The 21,768-nt window shown below is 37.0% G+C and overlaps 1 protein-coding gene across 2 annotated transcripts; it reads right to left on the reverse strand.

The window, feature by feature from the left end:
- Positions 1-3,456: 3,456 nt before the first annotated feature.
- Positions 3,457-19,864, reverse strand: LOC135157017 (FMR1-interacting protein NUFIP1-like). Of its 2 annotated transcripts, none has more exons than XM_064111352.1 (6): positions 19,320-19,864; positions 16,665-16,799; positions 10,356-10,498; positions 9,166-9,258; positions 7,942-8,041; positions 3,457-3,705 (listed from the first exon to the last, which is right to left on the reverse strand). In XM_064111352.1, exons 1-6 carry the CDS (start codon positions 19,791-19,793, stop codon positions 3,472-3,474), a joined length of 1,179 nt encoding a protein of 392 aa, XP_063967422.1. In that variant the 5' UTR covers positions 19,794-19,864; the 3' UTR covers positions 3,457-3,471. The 2 variants fall into 2 exon arrangements, with proteins under 2 accessions (XP_063967422.1, XP_063967421.1); XM_064111351.1 differs by having other exon boundaries at positions 16,665-16,802.
- Positions 19,865-21,768: the final 1,904 nt, after the last annotated feature.

Genomic DNA, 21,768 nt, shown 5'->3' on the forward strand with positions numbered 1-21,768 from the left:
CAGGCACATTCACAAAATGAAGGCAAAGCACCCAAAAGTGAGGAAAACAGGTCAGGCAAGCAGTATACTGTACTTTTCCATCTGTACGGGCAGGCGTGATATTTACGATCAGGAGTGATATTTACGATTCATCAAATGGTTTTGTCTGCTTACAAAGATGTACTCCCAATGATGCAAGCTAGCAATGTGATTTATGAATTCATGTGACGATGTGATGAATTGTGCAAACATAGAGGGCATACTACTCAGAGATTGACAACAGACTATGCAAGGCCTTCATAAATATTGCACAAAGCCTACAGGCTACTGTTCTACAGCAAGCAAATGGGAGGCCGAATGTGCGACATTTGTATTGTTACGCATTGCACATGTACCATTCAAAGTGAACTGTTGAATGGATTAGGAGGTTACATCACAACATGATTCAATTCATTGTGCTTAGTAAATGCAGATGCAATACGCATTGAACCTAATGCTTGAGGTGATGCTTTTTGCTTTCAATACTTCTCTCCTCTTTTTTTTTCAGGAAAAATTGATAATTGTTCCAATTTTCTATAATTTCTTAGACATCGTACAACACATACAGCAAATATTCTTATTTGTGCAATGATGCAACATTTCACAATTGGTGAACAAAAGAGAATCTCTATTCAACTCGGCTCATCCTCGATCTCTCATTCAACTCATGGAAAATCATGTACCATCACACTCGTGCCTATTTGTGGAGCGTTGTGGCCCAGTGGATTAGTCTTCTGACTTTGAAACAGAGGGTCATGGGTTTGAATGCCGGCCATGGCGCAACTTCCTTCTGCAAAAAATTCATCCACACTGTGCTGCCTTCGACCCAGGTGAGGTAAATGGGTACCTGGCAGAAATTTATTCCTTGAAATGCCACCGCGCTGTAAAAGGCTGCGGGGCTAAAGCCAGGGTAATATGATCCAATTAAGCGCATAGGGACCCATTTGGCAGTGATCTGCGCTACAGTTAAGCATGTTGGTATTATTATTATTATTGCTACTTATTTGTACGTTGGTACATGTACATGCCTGACAGCCTACAATCACACTCTCCATTTGGCAGATGCTGTCTACACAACCACCCAGCAGTAAAGAAGTTCACCCTGAAGAAAAGTCTGTTGTAAAAATACCAGAAAAAATAATAACAAATATTGGTATCAAAAGGTTTGAGGAAAATCCATCGAAGATTAAGAAAGCAATTAGAATTTGAACCTTTTGATTTGTGATGTCATACATGTATACGAGCAGCTTCCCCATACGTGATATAATATAAAACTGAATTTTTTATGGTTCCTGAAGACTAAAAATCATTTTCCCTCATGAACAGGGGTGAAATATTGAAGGTACAATATTACAAACCATTTTCAATTTTTCGAGAAATTGACATTTCATTGATTTTTTTCCCTACACGATATAAGGGGGAGCTGCTCGCATCTGATGTATTCAGTACAATTCAATTCATTTATTCAACCATCAAAAGGATAAACAGTACAAGATAAAAGATGAACAAAGTAATGAAAAAACAAAACAAATAGATGGCTCGGAGACCCCAGAGAAGCAATGCTTAGGGGTCACCGATATAAAATTATAATAACTTGTAAAATCTTAGATAGATTTTCCTCAAACCTCACCAATATTTTTCAATATTTTTTTCAAATATTTTTACAGTAAATTTTTTGTCAGGGTGAACTTCCCATTTAAGAGTGCGGCAAACTATACTGTTCATCTGGTTCCAGTTCGAATCCAAGCAATAAACTCGACTCATCTGAGAGCACTTGAAGCAACACACATGTACATACACCTACGCACACAGAAAGAGTTTGTGCGCACACTCAAAGTATTATGGCATTTTTTTTTGACATACCAGTAAGTAACCGGCACTAAACCTAAGTTTACCATTATTTCTTTAAAGCCTTATATGATAACTTTTTATATTTATTTTATGAAGGTTATGAATGGTTTCTTTATGCTATTTCATACTGGGCAATGGATTGGAGAGGAAATGCTTCTCACTTCCATTGAGCTGCAACAAACAGCAAAATTTAGAAAGTCAACCTTTAAAGAATTTTTAGGGTGCTCCCAAGAAAAATATTTTCAAGTAGCTTCCATCAGTCCCATATAAGCAGAGCATGTGCAGTATTCTTTAAATGTCATCTGAAGCATACAGAATGGAGTTTTTGGCATGCGTTTACACTACCGGTATATACAGAGCTGCCAAGTTGTATTTTGCATTTTCAGTTTTCTTTTCTCCAAAATCAGTATTTTGACCAAAAAAATCAGTATTTTTACAGTGTGAGATAAATATGCAGACCTGCCAACCTCTGAGAATGAGAAACTGTATTCTGTGATAAAAAAAACTGTATTTTTCCCCAAAAAAGTGTATTTCATAATAAAATGCTTTGCGCACTCGCTCATCGCGGCGCTCAAGCTGCATGCAAGCTAAAATGCGCACTGCTCTTGCAGATGAAAAAAAAAATTAAAACATGTGTATATCTTCACCCTGGTTTTAACAAAATGATTGAAAAAAAAATAAGTTACCAGAAATTACATTGATCTAATAACTATATTTGTGTACGTTTTATGAAATAGAGACATATAGAGATTATTTTTCTCAATAAATTACGATTTAGTAAAAAAAAAAAAAAATGTATTTTTCAAAGAAAAAACGTACTGCCGTATTTGGGTTGCAAAAACGTACTAAATACGGCTAAAACGTACTGGTTGGCAGGTCTGTATATAGTATGTAGATTTGAATCAGTGATAGGTCAACACATCATCACATGAACATAGCTACAAGGATCACGAATGTTCCAAGTTTGGACAACACCTCAGTGAATTTAACTACAGTGCATTGTAAACAGAAGTACATTCACTGAGGTGACGTCACTCACTGCTTTAAAGCTGCGTATTCGGGTAGTTTGCTTGATGTATGGATAGACTGTATGAAGCACACGGTAGCTGTGTTACGGATTAGAGCTGCAGAAAGCGTTGCGAGTTTACCATAAAGTCAATGCAGACTCTCATTTGAATCTCCATAGACCACATAATATAACAGATATCGCCTGGTCTATCCGGTTAATAAAAAACATTTCAACTCCCTCCGAAGCGATATTTTCCCTCAGCGCTTACCTTTCTGGGCAAAATATAATCCGTTGGGGAAAAATATTACTCCATTGGGGAAAGGAAATGCTATATTCAACCACCAGGTAGGCAATATGTGTATATCAGCATATGTGTAGAATCAATTGTGAAACAATAATAATAACAGTATATTTACCCAGGGTAGCCACTTCAGTTCCGAAAACTGTTCTCCCAGCGGGCCCTGCTATTATTATTACCCGACTAAGCTAGGCTACCTATTCAGGTGCACACAGCTTTTGAAATGGCTTTACGGATCACCTGACAATTTTTCTTGCACCTTGAATGGTCAAGTCTCCACAAATGATCGACTTTTTCATTTACCATTGTCTTTAGAAGCAAGAAGAGATAACGGGTCACAGTCTACATCCTTCTCTGGCCCCGGTTGCTTAGTTCCAGAGAGGCTAGATGATTGTGATGACGGGTCAGATGGTTCAGCTGGTTTTGTCTCCTGTTCTTCAACTGCAGATGAGGGTTTGTCTTCTTGTCCGTCTCCAGTTTTTACTCGCTTTGGTGGGGTTTCGTCGGAGTCGTTTGGCTTAGGATCTCCCTAAGGTTTGTGAGGAAAATGATGGTGGTGGTGATGGTGGTTGAAGTTTTGATTGTGATGGTGATAGTGATGACACACATGATGATAGTGGTGGTAATGAAGTTGAGGATGGTTGTGGTAGTGGTGGTGATGGTGGAGGTGGTGGTGATGATGATGATGAAGATGATGATAATGACGATGTCGATGATGATGAAAGTGATGACGATGAAGATGATAATAATGACGATGATGATGATGACGATGATGACGAAGGTGATAATTATGATGATGATGATGATGAAGATAATGATGTTAGTGATGAAGTTGAGGATGGTTATGGTGGTGTTGTTGGTGATAATAATGATGATGGTGATGATGATGATGGTATGATGATGGTGATGATGAGGTAGATAATGATCATGACCATTTGGAGGGAAATAATGATTGGGGGAAAAAGGGAAAGGATAATTACAGTTGTGAGAACACAAAATCCAAGAACTTTGATATTGCAAAAAAAATCATAACCTGTACATAAAATTGCACCATTGACACTATCAGTGCTCTTTTCTGGGCATGACTAATGAACTTAGGTATGAGTTCTACGAGTTCTGACTTTTCCCTGATGAAGTCTCAAAGTTCAGTGATAATCATTTCACTCATTTCCAATATCTCACATATCGAGAAGTATCTCTAGATTCAAGGGATGCTTCTCCCTTTTGGCTTTTTAGTGTTCACAATCAGGCCCTAGTCATGCACTCCAGCTACATGTACTTGTAGTGCAGTCAAAGACACCGTTCTCATTATACTTTCTAAAACTAGTTTACCGGAAACCGGTTCAGGAAACCAGTTTGGAAGATCGCTTTGCTAGCATTCCCATTTGATCAGCCGAAAGTGGTTTTCAAAACCACTTCACGTAAAGTGGCCTTGTTGCTACATGTATAGGAATGCTTTCACTGGGAGTGGGTTGTGTCCTCACGCTAAAACCAGTTTAACGAGGCAAAGTGATCTTGATAACTAAATCGCAAGGTGGTTTTCCGAACTGATTTGGAAGATCGCTTCCAAGACCGCTTTGATCGTTCTCATTAGACGTTAAACTAGTTTCCACTAGTTTCCAGTAAACTAGTTTTAGGACGGTAGTGAGAACAGTGTCAAAGAGACTGCACTAACAAAAACAAACCAGTGGAACGCCTCTGGCAGTCTCGCCTGCATTACGCAATTTAACATAGCAGCAGTGCTAACTTTGAAAACTACTATAAAATAATCATTCACAAAAACATCATTCATATAATGACATAATACCACGTTCATTGACCATAAATGACATTTGAACGGAGACTTAACCCTAACTCTCCCGGAGTATTTTGATTCTTGTCCTTCCCGGGGGGGGGCCATTATGGCCCCCCCTTAAGATCTCGGCCGCCGATCGCGCGAGCGATGCAAAAATTTGCACGCTGGTAGTGTGCGATGTAATCTACAAGGCTGTATGGTAAAATTTTCCAAAATAATGAGATTTTATTTTATATGAATTAATTATGCTAATTTATGCATAAATCATACTTTTTGCTCTAATTCACTAAATAAAGCTCCTAGAGTGCTAATTTTTGGTAAAAATATTCTTTGTAGCATTCTTAACAATCGCATTAAAAAAACTTCAGTTTGGAAATCAATTTCTTATGTATTTTATTGTCTTATGAATTTCTTATGTATTTCTTTGTTTTTTTACTTTTTGTTTTTTATTGTTTTATCAATGGAAATTGTTCCAGACTTAATTCTGATCATAAACAAGGCAAAATGAATTAAGTTTAATCAGTAAAAGTAGAAATAATGATACATTTATGAATTTTGGCTAAATACACAATTTGCATTGGATTTGTACATGAAATCACGTTTATGAGCAATTTTGGGTCTGACATGCACTTATATAATGTTGCGTAATGTCGTAACCGTGTACCCGGGCGTCACAAATTTGGGCTCAAAATTTGCGCGAGACTTGAAAGTAAAAAGTCAGTGAGCGGCGAGGTCAAAAAATTTTGCGCAGCAGATATATCGCGAAAATTGTCGAGGGGGGGGCCATAATGGCCCCCCCCCCCCCGGGAGAATTAGGGTTAAGACTGTCAAATACACCCATGTCCACATTTCATTCACTCTATCCATAAACTTTCAAAGTTATGATGGCACTTCAACAATTACCCCAACATGGCCTAAGTTTATTGACCTTAACTGACCTTTGACTTGGTTTTGTGACCTGAAACTCACAGGGGATGTTCAGTGATGCTTGATTACTCTTATATCCCAAGTTTTATGAGCAAGATCCATGAACTTGCACAGTTAGGATGGTAATTCAACAAATACCCCCAACTTGGCCAAAGTTCATTGACCCTAAATGACCTTTGACCTTGGTCATGTGACCTGAAACTCAGGCAGGATGTTCACTAATACTTGATTAACCTTATGCCCAAGTTTCATGAACTAGGTCTATATACTTTCTAAGTTATGATGTCATTTCAAAAACTTAACCTTCGGTTAAGATTTTGAAAATAATTTTCCCAACATGGTCTAAGTTCATTGCCCCTAAATGACCTTTGACCTTGGTCATGTGACCTGAAACTCAGGCAGGATTTTCACTAATACTTGATTAACCTTATGCCCAAGTTTCATGAACTAGGTCTATATACTTTCTAAGTTATGATGTCATTTCAAAAACTTAACCTTCGGTTAAGATTTTGAAAATAATTTTCCCAACATGGTCTAAGTTCATTGCCCCTAAATGACCTTTGACCTTGGTCATGTGACCTGAAACTCAGGCAGGATGTTCACTAATACTTGATTAACCTTATGACCAAGTTTCATGAACTAGGTCTATATACTTTCTAAGTTATGATGTCATTTCAAAAACTTAACCTTCGGTTAAGATTTTGAAAATAATTTTCCCAACATGGTCTAAGTTCATTGCCCCTAAATGACCTTTGACCTTGGTCATGTGACCTGAAACTCAGGCAGGATGTTCAGTAATCCTTGATTAACCTTATGTCCAAGTTTCATGAACTAGGTCCATATACTTTCTAACTTACATGTATGATGGAAAAGCGGCGCCTATAGTCTCGCTCTGCTATGCAGGCGAGACAAAAATCATCCTAGCTGGGATATAATGGATGTTGGTTTGATATGCAACAAAATATACTGTATAAGCTGTAATTTTCGCGGGGGTTTTATTTTCGCGGATTTCGCGAATTGCCGATCGGCCGCGAATTTAACAACACGCGAAAATATTGACACACTTCTTAGTCAGTGCCAATGTCCCCAACAGCAAAGCTTTGCTATTGTAAACATACTGTGAAGTGAGCAAATGGAGATATGCACCTCTATATGTACAAAAAATAAGGCTTAGAAAGTTCAGTTAGTGATTCAAAAAGTTAGCTAGAATTTCACTTTTTTTAATTTCTCAAACAAAATCAGAACCTAAACTATTTTCTAACATTATTTTATCAATATCTATACACTCAATGTAATATTAAAATGTATTTTCCATGAAATAATTTGATTTTATTGTCATCTGATTGACTCTATACACATGTATTGGCAGCTATTTGTATACTCATTAATATTCATAAGTCACATGACCAGAGCTTTTAGATGTGAAGATTCTGTTCACAAAATTCCACATTTTTGCACTTTTACCAACTTTGTGAAAAATTAATAGAACAAAACACAAATTCTAAAGATTGCTTAGCCCTATAAATTACAGATCAAACTGTGGCATGATGAATTTTCAGATCTAAAGGTAAAAAAATTGACATTTAAACCACCTTTTTCCACAGTTTGTAACTGTTTTTACAGGGACATATTTATGTTCAAAACACACATCAGCAAAGGGACTTTGTAGAGTACAGAATTGCACGTGATTTGCACTAGTTTTACTTCTTTTAAATGCTGTGGAAATGTTTACTACATCTTCCGATCGCGAATTTAACAACCCGCGAAAATGTCGGGACCCCCGCGATTCGCGAAAAATTCTGTACGCGAAAATAACAGCTTCTACAGTAGCAGATTCTGACTAATTTCAATTTTCAGTATATCAATATTCCCTTACTTTTCCTGATTTGAAGGCAATTTTATCAAATTTCCGACTTTATTCTGAATGAAAAAGATAGAAATAATTTTCTCTAACTTCCCTCATGGGCTGGGAACCCCAGTTTTCATTGACAAGTTCCTTAGTCATAGCCTGGTCTGGCTAAATCTAATTAAGGTCAAACTTACTAAGGTGATTCCAAGAGTTCGGAGCTTCTCAGCAAGCTTCAGCCGATGACGTTCACGGCTTTTCTGACCTCTCTGCCCTCTATGTGTTCTCTTTAATTTCCTGCAGTGAGGAATCGAAATAATTTAACATGGATCTACAAAATATTTGTGTAACCGGGTCCAGACAGCATTGCTCCAATCAGGAGTCAGTTAGTCTGCTGTACAAACCCTTCACTCAAGTTAAAGGTTCTAAATACGCAGCCTACATTGACTTGTGTACTGAAGGCCCTCTTGCTCACAGACTTGAAACAGCAAGCTTTATATGTGCTATAGTAGTCTTGTGTTAAGACAGACTTGTTGATCAAGTTTCAATCAGGGACTGTGCCTGCAGACTACGAGCCATTGGACTGATGAAAATAAATCATAAGTCTGAACTGTATTTGACTAAAATGTTCACATAATATTAAATTGCAAACCTTGAATGCCTGCTTGAATAGAAGTTGGTTTTAATAAAACTTTAAAAGCAGAAAAAATTGAGAAAAATACTGGTGAAGTTATTATGAAAATCTATCAAAAATAAGAGTTATAAATTTCTACAGTTTTTAATTTTCATTTCATAAGCAAGCGTGCAGCTCCCCTAATATACCATGCAATCATGAATTATTTTACATAAATTCAATTTTTTGAATGGAACATGCAGAATAAAACTTTTTGTTTTCTTAAATAATGGGGTATGAAACAATGTGTTTCATGATATATCCACTGCGCAAACAAAATCACTTTCAATTTTATGAGAAAATTGCATTTTGGGGGATTTATATCATAGAACATATGGAGAGCTTCTCGACTGTGACATTGAAAATCAAAACTTTGAAAATTCAAAACTATTATTGTTTGACAGATTTTCATCAAATCTTCACCAGTATATGTTTCTATTTTTTGTCTTGTTTTACCAGCTTGTTGTTGGGGTGAAGTTCCCCTTTCATGGTTGTAATCCTATGTTGGGGTGAGGCAGAAGTTTTTAAAAATTTACCAAAGCTTTAGAGAAGCATTAGACATTTCTAAAATTAAAAATCTAAAATCACTTAGAAAAACCATAACTCTGATTTATACAGATTTTCAGCACACTTTCACTGGATGTCTCTCTCAATTGTTTAAAATTGTTTAATTATTAGAACAAACTTCAAAATGGTGAAGTAACCTCAAATACATAGCCAGAGAGTAGTAATGTAATCTTTCACTCACCCAAACTTCTTTGTTTCCAGTACATTACCCTGCTCCGTCCTCTGCTCAATCTTCGATTGTTTCTTTGCGATGTTCTCGGCGGTTGGAAAATTCCTTTTAAAAACAAATAACTTGAAAATCAGTAAAGGCAAATGAATGAATTCTCAAACTAGTTACTTTCTTGTCAGCTTTTAATAAACAATTTTCAAAAATCATTTACCTGTCAAAATATAATGAGGTAATAGATATTCTATGTCACCATACTTTTCTTCATCCCTGTGGTTAATTCATTTCCATACGAGGGTTGTTTTTCCTTCTCATATATTCATTCTTAACTGCACTTTAAGTAGACAGACATGTACCATGAAAATAATCATGGCTAAATTTACTATAGAGGGATGGGAAATGGTATAGAGAAGCAAATAGACGAAATGCTTTAAAGCAAATTGATTTCTTGAAATTAGCTGTGGAAAGTGCTCTGTCGTGATTTCATCAGAAATGGTTGCAAAACTAGGGCGATGTCACAGGAGGGAGGAAATTCTGAATGGTCGCTATTGAAATATTTTTGGGTCAAGTAGCAGGTAAGGACATAATGAGCTAATAAAAAGATCAGTTGGTTTCGTAAGATTGATTTTCATAAGATTATGTTCATTTGCTACTGAAATGTACAAACTGTGTGTAAGCGCCTGCCAGGCATGAGGTCACATATAAGTCTTTTATAATTTGTTGCATTTTGTGGTGAATGCTATGATTTTTAATTACTACTACTAATAATTTCTACTTATAAAGCATTAAACACTTACTTTATAATTATCAGAAGTCTCTAAGCGCTCTATATTAAAGCAGCATGATTACCCTGGCTTTAACTCACCTGGGTTGAGTGCAGCACAATGTGGGTGAATTCCTTGCTGAAGGAAAACGCGCAATGTCCCTCTGAATGAAAGACGAGAGTTGTAACCACTAGAACACAATGCCCCTAATTGTTGATATTGAGCTACTTTTTTCTTTCTCTGTCAGAAAAAATGCATTGTTTCATTGCACTAAAAAGCTTTAATTTGATGTATTGAACTCGTGTTTTTTTTTAACATCACTGTGTTTCAACTCCAACATAAATCCAGTCACAATTTATGAGGAGGCTATTTTTTTACCTTTACAGAGCAACATGATAAGTGCCTCTACCCATTTTCTCTCTCACTGAAGAATGTACCCACCTTTTTCTCTCATTCCTCCATTTCTCAATCTCTTCTGCAGTGTCAAGCCATCTGATCTTCTTACACCCAGGACCGTGCTGCAGTTTGTGATGCATCTTGACCACCTTGGGGTGTCCGACAAATCGGCAATCCTTCTCCTTGCACTGGAGGAAGATATGATGATGATAATAATAATAATCATAATAATAACAACAGGGTGGCCACTTTATATATTTTATTCTCCCAGCAAGACCTGCATATGTATGCTATTCAATATTACCATAGCTTTTAGCTGGGCTGCCTCAGCAATCAAGCATTAGAGGCATCAATTCCTACTGGGTACCATTTACTACACCTGGGTCAAGAGTGGCAAATTTAGATTAACACCTTGCCAATTGATGAGAGTGCTTTGGTGGGATTTGAACCCAGACCTTGTGGTCAATACTCCATAGTCTGAAGGGCTATCCACTAGTCCACAACATTGTTACTGGATTTTTTTCCCGAAAAAATTAAAAATCCCTTTGAAATCTTAGAACTACAGTTTTTATTTTTTTGCTTTTTAAAAGTTTAATTATACTGAGATAACAGACATCTGTTCATCATAGTACAGCTAACTCTGCCAAAATCAAACTTCAAAACCTCTTTGAAGTCAAACAGATAGTCCCAAAATATTTATGACTTGCGTAATACCTAAAGTTATATCACATGTTTTGGATATAAATTGTGCTAAAACTATTTTTCCAACTTGGTGGTTTGACCTATACGAGTTAACCTGACTACTTGACTTTCTGATAGAAATGTTTAAGAACATAGAAGACAGCAATTACGGCATTTACACTCTACAACCCCAAAACTTGGTAATAGCCTCTAGAAATTTTTACACAAATATCTAGGCAAGGCTCCACATTAACTTTTTTTGGTGGTGGCCCGTTCGGGCCACCAAAACCTTCAAATAATTTTTTTTGGTGGCCCGATATTAAAGTTTGGTGGCCCGAAAAATATAAAGAAAAACATTAAAAATGAATAAATGGGTATAAATGGTTTAACCACTGTAAAAAAAAATGAAAGAAAATAATAAAACGGCAAAAAAAGTGTGAGAAAATTCCTTCCCTAAATTTGCCAAAATGTTGGAAAAATTCACATTTCATATATTAATGAAATGCCTTCCCAAAGTATTTACTTTCTCAAGAGTTGTTTAAGAAGTCATTTATAAACAAGAGAAGAAAGTAACTGTCTGTTTATTTTTGGCTAGAAAAGACCGGAAAAGACACAGCTTCGAAAGAAACCAAGTAACAACATACATACAAATGCACATGTGGGACTGTAATGTACTCACCTATGTGTTTTTATGTGTATTATTTTCATTTGGAAATCGGTCTTTTTTAGTCAAAAGAGAGGTCATGATTTTTATTTTTATTTATTTATTTATAAGTCTTTTTTTAGTAGGGTGGCTCCATCAGTAATTGGTATACTGTTGTCCTTGGAGGCCCTACAACAAAAATACAAACATATAACAAACATGGGTAAAATAGTGTACAATGTAAGTTGAAACGAACAAACTGTAAAGAAAAGAACAACACATAAGGGCCAGTTTATAAATTAAGATTATTATAACGCCAAAATAAAAGACTAAATGAGGATTCGGATTGGGCATTTCTTAAAAAATTTGGTAAATTGTTCCAAATGAATGCACCAGCAAATGAAAAACTTTGTTTGCCCATTTCTGTTCGAATTTTGGGTAAAATCAAACCTGTGCTTTGTGCACTACGAGTACGAATACTATGTACAGTTTCAGATTTTTTAAAGATATTTAACAAATAGGCTGGATTTTGATTAAAGAATACAGAAAATATCATTTTACATTTAAAATATTTCCATCTATCTTCGATTGGAACCCATTTCAGTTTGTTTAAATTAGTTTGGGTAGGAGTTCTTAGATTGGCTCCCAAAATTACCCTGGCCATTTTTTTGTGTTGTTTAATCATGATATCTTTTGTGTTCTGAGCACAACTTGACCAGGCATTACTGCAGTATTCGAACAAAGGTAAAATCAATGCATTAGCAAGGAGTTTTAATCCTTCCAGAGGTAAGTATCTTCTCGAACGACCAAGTAATGCTATCCTCGATCCTATTTTTTTACTGGTTTTTGTCAGATGTTCTTTCCAATTTAATGTTGGATCTAGCCAAACCCCTAAGTATCTGTAAGTGTTTACCTGTAAAATTTGTTGTTGGTTAACTCTAATGGAAATATTTTTTTCAAGTTTAGCCAATTTTATTTGTGATCCAAACAACATAAATTCAGTTTTGTTCGTATTTAACGTAAGATTGTTCTCTTTTAACCATTTGTGTACTTGTTTTAAATCAAAATTCAAGGCTGATTCAATTTCATCACTGCTTTGACTACTGAAAAACAGAACAGCATCGTCTGCGTATAGCATCACTTGGCATTCGGATACCACATTTGGAAGGTCATTTACCATAATAGTGAACAATAACGGGCCCAAATTGGCGCCTTGTGGTACACCTGACACAGTGGTACCCCAATCAGACTCATATTTCCCTAATACCACTTTTTGTTTCCGATTAGTTAAGTATTCGATAAACCAATGTCTTTCCTTTCCAAGTATACCATATTTACGTAGTTTTTCTATCAAAATTTTACGGTCTACTGAATCGAATGCCTTGCGCAGGTCTATAAAGACTGCGCCTGTCATTTGACCTTTGTCCATTTGTCTATAAATAAAATCAGAGAAATAAGTTAAAACAGTGTGGGTACTATGGCCTTTACGAAAGCCAGATTGATTAGGGGAAAGAATATTATTTTCTGTTAAGTATTCTTGTAATTGACTGTGCACTGCCCTTTCCATAAGCTTCATAACAACAGGTATTATGGAGATGGGCCTATAATTATTCAAGTCTAATCTCTCACCACCCTTGAATAGTGGGATAACCTTAGCTGTCTTCCACTCATCTGGTAGTTTGCCTGAACGTAAAGATAAGTTGAAGAATTTAGTAAGGTGTGTATAAATAACAGGTGCAGCCATTTTTAGAAGTACACCGCTTATCTTATCAAGACCAGGTGATTTATGCGTTTGTAATCTTCTCAGCTCATTTAATACAAAATCATCACTTATTTCATCAAAAATGAATGTAGTAGGCAGTGATTGAAAATATCTACCAACATCACCATGACTACTATGTGCGTCATGCTTACTTACTCCAATAGAAATGAAATGTTCGTTAAGTTCTTTCACAATAACAGATTTCTGATTTTGAATAATTCCATTTATCTTCAAACCGTGAATATCGTTAGCAGTTTTTTCATTTGTTTTAACTGATTTCAGAAGTTTCCAAAGTTTCCGAGGGTTTCTCTTGTTTTCTTTTACACCAGTTTCATAATATTTCTTTTTTAGCATAGTTCTAAAGTTATTGATGTGATTTCGTACCCCTCTATAATATTTCCAATCTTGTAACTGTCTACTTTTGTCAGCTTTGCGTTTTAGTCTATCTCGTAATTGAGTGAGGGCGACATACTCTCTTGTCACCCACTTTGGTTCATAGCCTCGGACTCTGTGTGTTACGAGTGGAGCGTGTTTATCACAAACTTCACTGAATTTCGATCTCCAAATAGACCACGCCTCCGAAATATCATCTTCGATGAGACAGCTCGACCAATCAGTCTCACTTAAATCTTGCAGGAATACCTGCTCATCAAAATTCTTAAACGACCTATATGTAACCATCTTGGGTTGTATAGTGGGTTTATACAATTTACGAACAATGTATACAAGATTGTGGTCACTCAGACCAAGAGAAACAACGTCACTTTGTTTTACATTTTGAGGGAAATTCGTTAAAATTATATCAATCAACGTGCTTGTAGTTTCAGTAATCCTAGTACAAGATTTTATCATTTGTTTCATACAATTTTGTCTACAAATTCCATTTATGAACCTTGATTCACTCGTTGAATTCATATTAAAATTAAAATCTCCCAGTATGATTACTTCACGATTCAATTCGCAAACTTTTATTATCGATTCTTCAATTTTATTTTGATAATGGACATTTGAACTGGGTGGTCGGTAAAATGTTCCTACCATTATTGGTTTAGTGTTATTTAACTTAACTTCAATCCAAAGGGATTCCAATTGATTATCTTCTAAATCATTTCTACGATTATACACGATGTTATCTGAGATAAAGACACATACTCCTCCTCCTCTTCTGTTTCGATCATTTCTTTCAAATTTATAACCATCAATACTAACTTCAAAATCAAGTACCTTTTCATCTAAGTGAGTTTCAGATAATGTGAAAAGATCAATAGTTCCATGCCTAAGATAATCTCTTAGAGATTCAATCTTCGGAAGTAAACTACAAATATTTAGGTGCGCTATATTAAGTCCTCTTTGTTTACTAGAAAAATAATCAAACTCATGTTCACTGTCTGAACTTTTCTCTTCAATTAATTCAAATGTATCTTGTTTAGTCCTGTTTCCCCTGCGTGTTCTTTTCACTTTTGCTATTCCCAAATTCATAATTGTCTTCCAGGTTTCAATTGGTAGTCGTTGATATCTCAAAACATGTTGAGGTGGGTTAAGTTTATGAAGATCAATGGAGGTGTAATGAATGCGACCTGTTGATGGGTACCCTGTAGTGACAGGTTGTTCCACAATGTCTGAAATACCGTTGCCATGGTGCTGGTTGCCAGTAGAGTGATGTGGTCCTGGATTCGGGTGTATATCTCCTGCTTTTAGTAGTAGCTGGAATGTAGCTTCCGAGTTTGGGTAGTATGAAATTCTTCTAGATCCATATTTACTATGCTGATTGAATAGCTTGTAATTTAATTTGCATGTTGGTGACTGAGACTTGAATACCTCAGTTGAACCCAGCAAAAGAAGTATAACCAAGACAAAAGAAATTCTCAAGGTGGTTCCCATGGTTGAAGACTGTATACAATATCCGATATGACAATGACGCTATGCTGGTTTTAACAGGTGAATAAGAGTCCAATACAGAAATCCAATCATGATCATGACAGGGAAAATGAAATACAGAGCACAAACTGTAGGTTCAAAAATGGGTTCCATTAGTTGAAGGTTTGATAATCCAAAATAAAAATCTCCATCTTTTGACATAAATCCAAAGAAATCAACGTTATACTGGTTCCCAAGGTGTTCCAGAAGTAAACACTTTCACATGATTACAAAGGTAAAGCAAGAAACACAATTGTAAGGGTGAAAAACATAGAAAAGTTTGGGAGCATCCTGAGGAGCTATCTTGACGCTCACTCAGCTCACAAAAAAAAAAAAAAAAAAAAAAAAAAAAAAATGCTTGCAAATAATCATGATACACCAGATATTAGCAAAAAGGTCTGTAGAAGGGCATTTCATTGGTGTGAAATGTGACTTTGACTTGGATTTTCACAGTTCTGTGGAAGATTTCTTAGCAGCAACATTTCGTATTGCAGCTCCCTGAGTCTGAATAGGCTGCTAACGCACAGCTGCTTCAAGCATGCAAAGCTCACGCCAGCCGGCCGGCGCGGCCGGCTGGATAAAAGCTACTTAATGCTATTGCGGTAGGCCAACTTTGTGTGTAGATCAACAAAAAGGGCGCATGACGAACTGGCTTGCAATTTGAACTGTAGAAAGTTGATAAATGCGTGCAAAATGGGGAGAAAAATTGCGCTATTCTGAAAATTATTGGTTGCCCGATTCGGGCCACCAAAACTTAATATTTTTTCAATAATGGTTGCCCGAGGTGAATTTCTGGTGGCCCCGGGCCACCGCTAATGTCGAGCCTTGATCTAGGAAATAACCATTATTTTACCCATTCATGACTTAAAATCTTTTTTGATCTGTGCATTCTTTCAAACTAGCAACATAAGTTGTTTATTGGGGCATTCATCATTTTAAAAGCAATTTTTATCAAATTCTACAGTTTGTGTTCCATAAAACACTCATACATTCCATCTCATTTTGTTCTGTTTAATCACTGTTTGCATTTGATTTTTCAAAGTATATTGTCATCACTTTATGCTTAGCCTTGCCATCTGAAAATAATGCAACAGCCTTGAGCCACGGCATGAAACTACATTACTTTACAAAATCCCTTTTCCTAAAAAGCAAAATTGACTCAAGCAAACCTATTTGGTATGCTGACACCAGAAATAGAAATAAAATACAAAGTCTCAGATCAACTGGTAAGAAGATAGTCATATAAAAGCTTTTCTTTGATTGTGAACGAGTCTCATGACCAGCTTGACCTATGACCTAATATAACAATGACCTCTGAGGCTCTGACCTTGCACATTTTACATATACTTACCTTGACATGTTCAGCTATATGAACCTTCAATTGCTCGTCCGACTGAAAACCACGGTCACAAACATCACAGTAATGGGAGTAGTTTATTTCTTTTGGGGGTTTAGACTTCTTGTTTTTTGTTTTACGGTTGTTTTGCTGCTGGAACAAAGAGAGGAATATACAGATAATTATACATGACGACAGACAAATCATTGGAGAGATTTTTGGTGTTAATTTAATTTGCTCGCTTTGATCTACATCCCCATACGCCTATGGTTTTGCCAACAACTCTGCTTTTGAGTTTTGTCATTGATAGGCCAATTGCTATGTAAGAAAATTGAAGCCATGCGGCGTTACTTTTCTCTTGGCGAGTGGCATATCAATTGTGCAACTGCTTTCAACAAAAACCAATATGGCTGCATATATTTTTCTCTAAAAACTGCTAAGTTTGGTATCAGATTTTGCTAATCATTTAATTTTGTAATTTAAAATTGCCAATATTTCCCTTTCCAGAGGGTTGATAGTAACATCATTAAAGGTCAAGTCCACCCCAGAAAATTGTTGATTTTAATCGATAGAGAAATTTCAAACAAACATAACGCTGCAAATTTCATCAAAATCGGATGTAAAATAAGAAAGTTATGACATTTTAAAGTTTCGCTTATTTTTCACAAAACAGCTAAATGATATGCAAATGAGAGTCGATGATGTCCATCACTCACTATTTCTTGTTTTTTTATTGATTGAATACAATATTTTAATTTCTACAGATTTGACAATAAGGAACAACTTCACTTAACCATAAACTGTTAAAATAATGGTAATTCCACATGTTCAGGGAGAAATAAAACTTTGTTTCACTTGACGAGGAGAAAATTAGAATATTTCATATAATAAAATACAAAAGAAATAGTGAGTGGGTGACGTCATCAGTCTGCCAATTTGCATACCGACCAGGATGTGCATACCTATGTATAACTGTTTTGTGAAATTAAGCGAAACTTTAAAATGTCATAACTTTCTTATTCTAAATCCGATTTTGATGAAATTTTCAGTGTTTTGCTTGTTGGATTTTTCTCCTTTTTTTCAAATCAACTTTTTGTTGGGATGGACTTGTCCTTTAGACTTTTTCCAGACCTAAAACTGACAGTGTTTTTACATTTATTTAGGCCTAGATTGTATAACGAGACTAAATAAAAACAAGCGATGATGTGCAGTGCAATCAATAAATCTTCATTACCTTGTTTCATTAGATCTACTTAGCAAATAATTTGTTTAGTTTACTCTCCACTTTGTAACGTTAGCTTAGCTAGCCACTAACATTTAGTATATTATTATTAGATGTATGGCAGTGTATCCTATTACCGGACACCTTTATTTCAGTGCTTTAAAAATGACAACTAGAGGAAATACAATCAAGAAATATTTGCACTTGCTATTCCAAATATTATGAAAATTATGAATATGATAAAATTATTTTATATTTAGGCCTACCAACCGTTTTCTTTGCATCGCAATTGTCGCATACCCCTCCACGAAAAACAGTTATTTTCGCGCGTGACAAATTACATCATGATTCCGGACGCGCGCCGGACGGGTAAAGATATTCTTCATTATAATGATGTAAGAAAGAATTTGTGTGAATTTTTCTTCATATATCATATCATGCATAAATTCTAAGCTTATGTTTTGTTTTTTTTCACATCAAATCTGAGCAGATGTTGGTAATAAATTCGTGTTTGATAAATTTTATTTTGACTTCTTAGCTGCATGTTCCATGGCACTTTCCAATACTATGCTTGTTCGTATCGTAACGCTAATCAGGTTTGATGCGCTGTTGATTGACGGCTCTAGTCACGGTAAACCTCGCGCACGGTATACCTCGAGTCTAGCCGTCGGCGATTAACCACAATACACCACACTTCAACATTCGATCGAAGGAGCGGACGGGACTGAAATTCTGCAAAATCAGGCCCATTTTTCCATCAGAAAATATATCAATTGTTAATGCAAAACTACGTTAGGCCTATATGATATTTTAATCATTTTCTGTCATTTTAGAGATAAATAAGGTAAATGTTGGATTTTTTCGCCTTGTTTTAGCAATCTTGTTCTATATTGCTCTGTGATATTGAATTGCGGATGTCTTACGGTACGAACAGTAGAGGCGCTGGTCCAAAAATTGGGATTGTCCCAGAAAACAAGGATATCCTCATAAACCAAGACTAATCATGTCTTGATAAATTGAGACTGTCCTTGTTTATGGGGACGTTTTTTTTTCACTTCCCCCTACGGGACAAAGACAGCAATTACGGGAATTGAGAGTGCTAAAAATAGATTCAGTGACCTCAATTCCCCCCAGTTCACCGTCTATTTTTCATGACTTACCGTCTTCCAATAATCTTGTTTTGAAACCTGATATGTTTATATTGACTAGCACACTTGATTGGTGTCGGCACTTGACAGGTGAATGAACTTTCCTAGATTTCTTGTGTGAAGAAATCCTTATAAACTGAGACAGTCCCTGTAAACTGGGACGATCCCAATTTTCTGACCAGCGCCTCTACTGACGAAATTGTTTTCGTACGCAGTAGGGCCTACTATGTGCGTCCGGAATCATGATAGTGTCCGGTAATACAATACGTAACTATACCTTAGACCAATCTACCTCAGTACCTGTTCTCTTCCCCCAGCTCCACTGCGAGCTCCTCGACCCCCACCACGTCCACGCCCACGGCCTCGTTTTGATTTTGCATTATTGGGATTGCCAGTCCTATTTCTGTCATTAAAGTTATTATAATCATTCTGGTGGTTTGTGGGCTGGTGAAACCTAGGTGGTGAGAACTGCCCTTCAAATGCATCCGGATTTCCAGATCCTCCACCACTGAATCGCGGTGGTCCGTGTCCATGAGCTGCCATCGGGAACCCATCTTGCCTGCCCCCCATCCCACCCCGATAGGGTGGTCTCGGTCCCCGATGGAAGTTTCCGCGCCCACGCGGCCCATGAAATCTTGCTCCCTCATGATGAAAATCGGGAAAGTGACGAAAATCTTGGTATCCTCCAGCTCTGTGCATGAACATCCCATCGTTTCCAGGATGTCTGGGTCTGTAGTTTGGGCCCTGAAATGGATTATTAGGAAATCTCTGCATTGTTTACAAAGACTAAAGTCAAAGTGGGATTCACGCGTGGTAAAGGAAAAGGAATAACACTGAGGTTATCGCTTATGTCTGACCGTACCCCTTACCTAGTAATAGCAGACGCAAAAAACAAACAAAAAACGCATCATCTTGGACAGCGAATGTGTTAGTAGACATACAACTTTTTACTTTTTACAGTCCCCTTCACAGCCTTCAATCACTGCTATACCCTAATGTCATTAATATGTACTGTATTTATGTATAATACATCTTCTACAAAAATATTCTACGTCTGGAATTTGCATTAGTTATTTATATTGTTGAATTCAATTATAAAAGTATGTAATTATTTTGTATTATGTTTCCTGATGGAAGTAAAATCAAATTTGAATGGGTTCAAATTGCTAAATATCCAGAAGAATATCCCAAGCGAAAGTAGCAATTTTTCCCGCTAGGCAACCATGTTTTCTTGCATGAAAGTAATTAAGGCCTATATACCCCCACTTTATCTGCCTGATGTCCACTAGCGTACCTAAGGGGGGGGGGGGGGCAGGGGTGGCAGACTGCCCCCCTGACGAGTCACAACTCATGCAAGGGACGTTCCCCCCCCCCCTGACGAGTCACCACTGATCCCTGACGAGCCACAAGTGGCCCCCTCTTTTGAACTTAAAGACCTTTTTTTTTCTTGTCAATTTTTTCTGGTACGAAATCCTTTATTTGTGGTTGAAGACCTTTTTATTTTTTTTTGCTTGTCAATTTTTTTCTGGCACGAAATCCTTTATTTGTGGTTGAAGACCTTTTTTTTTTGCTTGTCAATTTCTTTGGCGGACGAATTTGCCCCCCCCCCCCCCACTTTGGAAAATCCTGGGTATGCCACTGCTGATGTCTCTCCTTCTCTCTTTCCGCGGCTGCACCAAAATTGTACTGTCGGCTATTAACGTTTAAAACCACAAGTTTTACTATGAAAAGTAGCAGATATTCATGCTTATTCGCCACTCTGCCTCGTATGAAAGTGGTTTCCATCTACATCCAGGCGGTCAACATTCCCGGGGGGGGGGGCACTCAGTATATAATGCATAGTGGGTATGTGCCGCGGAGGGGACCCCCATTTTTACACTCAAATTTCCGTTCCGAGGCATAGCATTTTTGTCTTGTTGAGAAAAAGAACAAAGAAAGCCGCTCCAGAGCATAGCATTTTCTTCTTCTCGAGAAAAAAGAAGAAAAAAAATCCGCTCCAGGGCTTCGCATATTTTCCGTTACGCCGTTCCGGTCGCAATTTTGGTGAAAAGCGGCCGCAGCTCGCTGTCCGACCATCGCCTCTGTGCTAGCGCGCCCGTCAGTCGTGCCGCCGGGCTAGCTGCAAGTACGTTCCATAGGGATCATGCATACGCACTCGCAAGCAGCTAGGCGACCCGTTCCAAGGACCCCCGTTTTCACAAACATTTTTAGTTCCGAAGCCCGTTCCGAGGACCCTCCTTTTTACAATGAGCCCGCTCCAAGGCCCCCGTTTTTTGTCTCGCCCGCGGCACACCCCTACCACTTTTTTGGTCGAGTGCCCCCCCCGGGTCAACATTGTACAGTTCCCACGTTTCCCTGTCTTTGCTTTACCAAAGTTTACACCATATTACGACAAGTTCCGTCATTTGAATTGACAATTTTTCTTGCTCAGACGTCACATGCCCCACCCAGAAAGGTATCATCACCCCCCCCCCCATTTTAAACACAGCTTCTATGCAAAATTCAAATGCATTAGCAAATTTGCATAGCCCCCATATATGTTCTTTCCCCTAAAAGCCTCAATATTCATTGCTGTCGGGCAGTGGCGTACCTAGGATTTTCCACAGGGGGGGCAAAATCGGCCGCCAAAAAATTTGACAAGCAAAAAAAAAAAAAAAAAAAAAAAAAAGGTCTTCAATGAAAAAAATGAAGGTTTTCGTACCAGAAAAAAATTGACAAGCAAAAAAAAAAAAAAAAAAAAAAAAAAAAA

The sequence above is a fragment of the Lytechinus pictus genome, chromosome 16, assembly GCF_037042905.1.
Source record: "Lytechinus pictus isolate F3 Inbred chromosome 16, Lp3.0, whole genome shotgun sequence".
Classification (NCBI taxonomy): Eukaryota; Metazoa; Echinodermata; class Echinoidea; order Temnopleuroida; family Toxopneustidae; genus Lytechinus; species Lytechinus pictus.

What these genes read in the sequence shown, in the direction of transcription:
- LOC135157017 (XM_064111351.1), bottom strand. Translation starts at nt 19,793, where the DNA reads ATGCAGAGATTTCCTAATAATCCATTTCAGGGCCCAAACTACAGACCC. An exon ending in ATATAGCTGAACATGTCAAG is followed by an intron (nt 10,499 to 16,664) that starts GTAAGTATATGT and finishes ATCTTCCTCCAG; the next exon opens with TGCAAGGAGAAGGATTGCCG. An exon ending in TGGAGGAATGAGAGAAAAAG is followed by an intron (nt 9,259 to 10,355) that starts GTGGGTACATTC and finishes TGTTTTTAAAAG; the next exon opens with GAATTTTCCAACCGCCGAGA.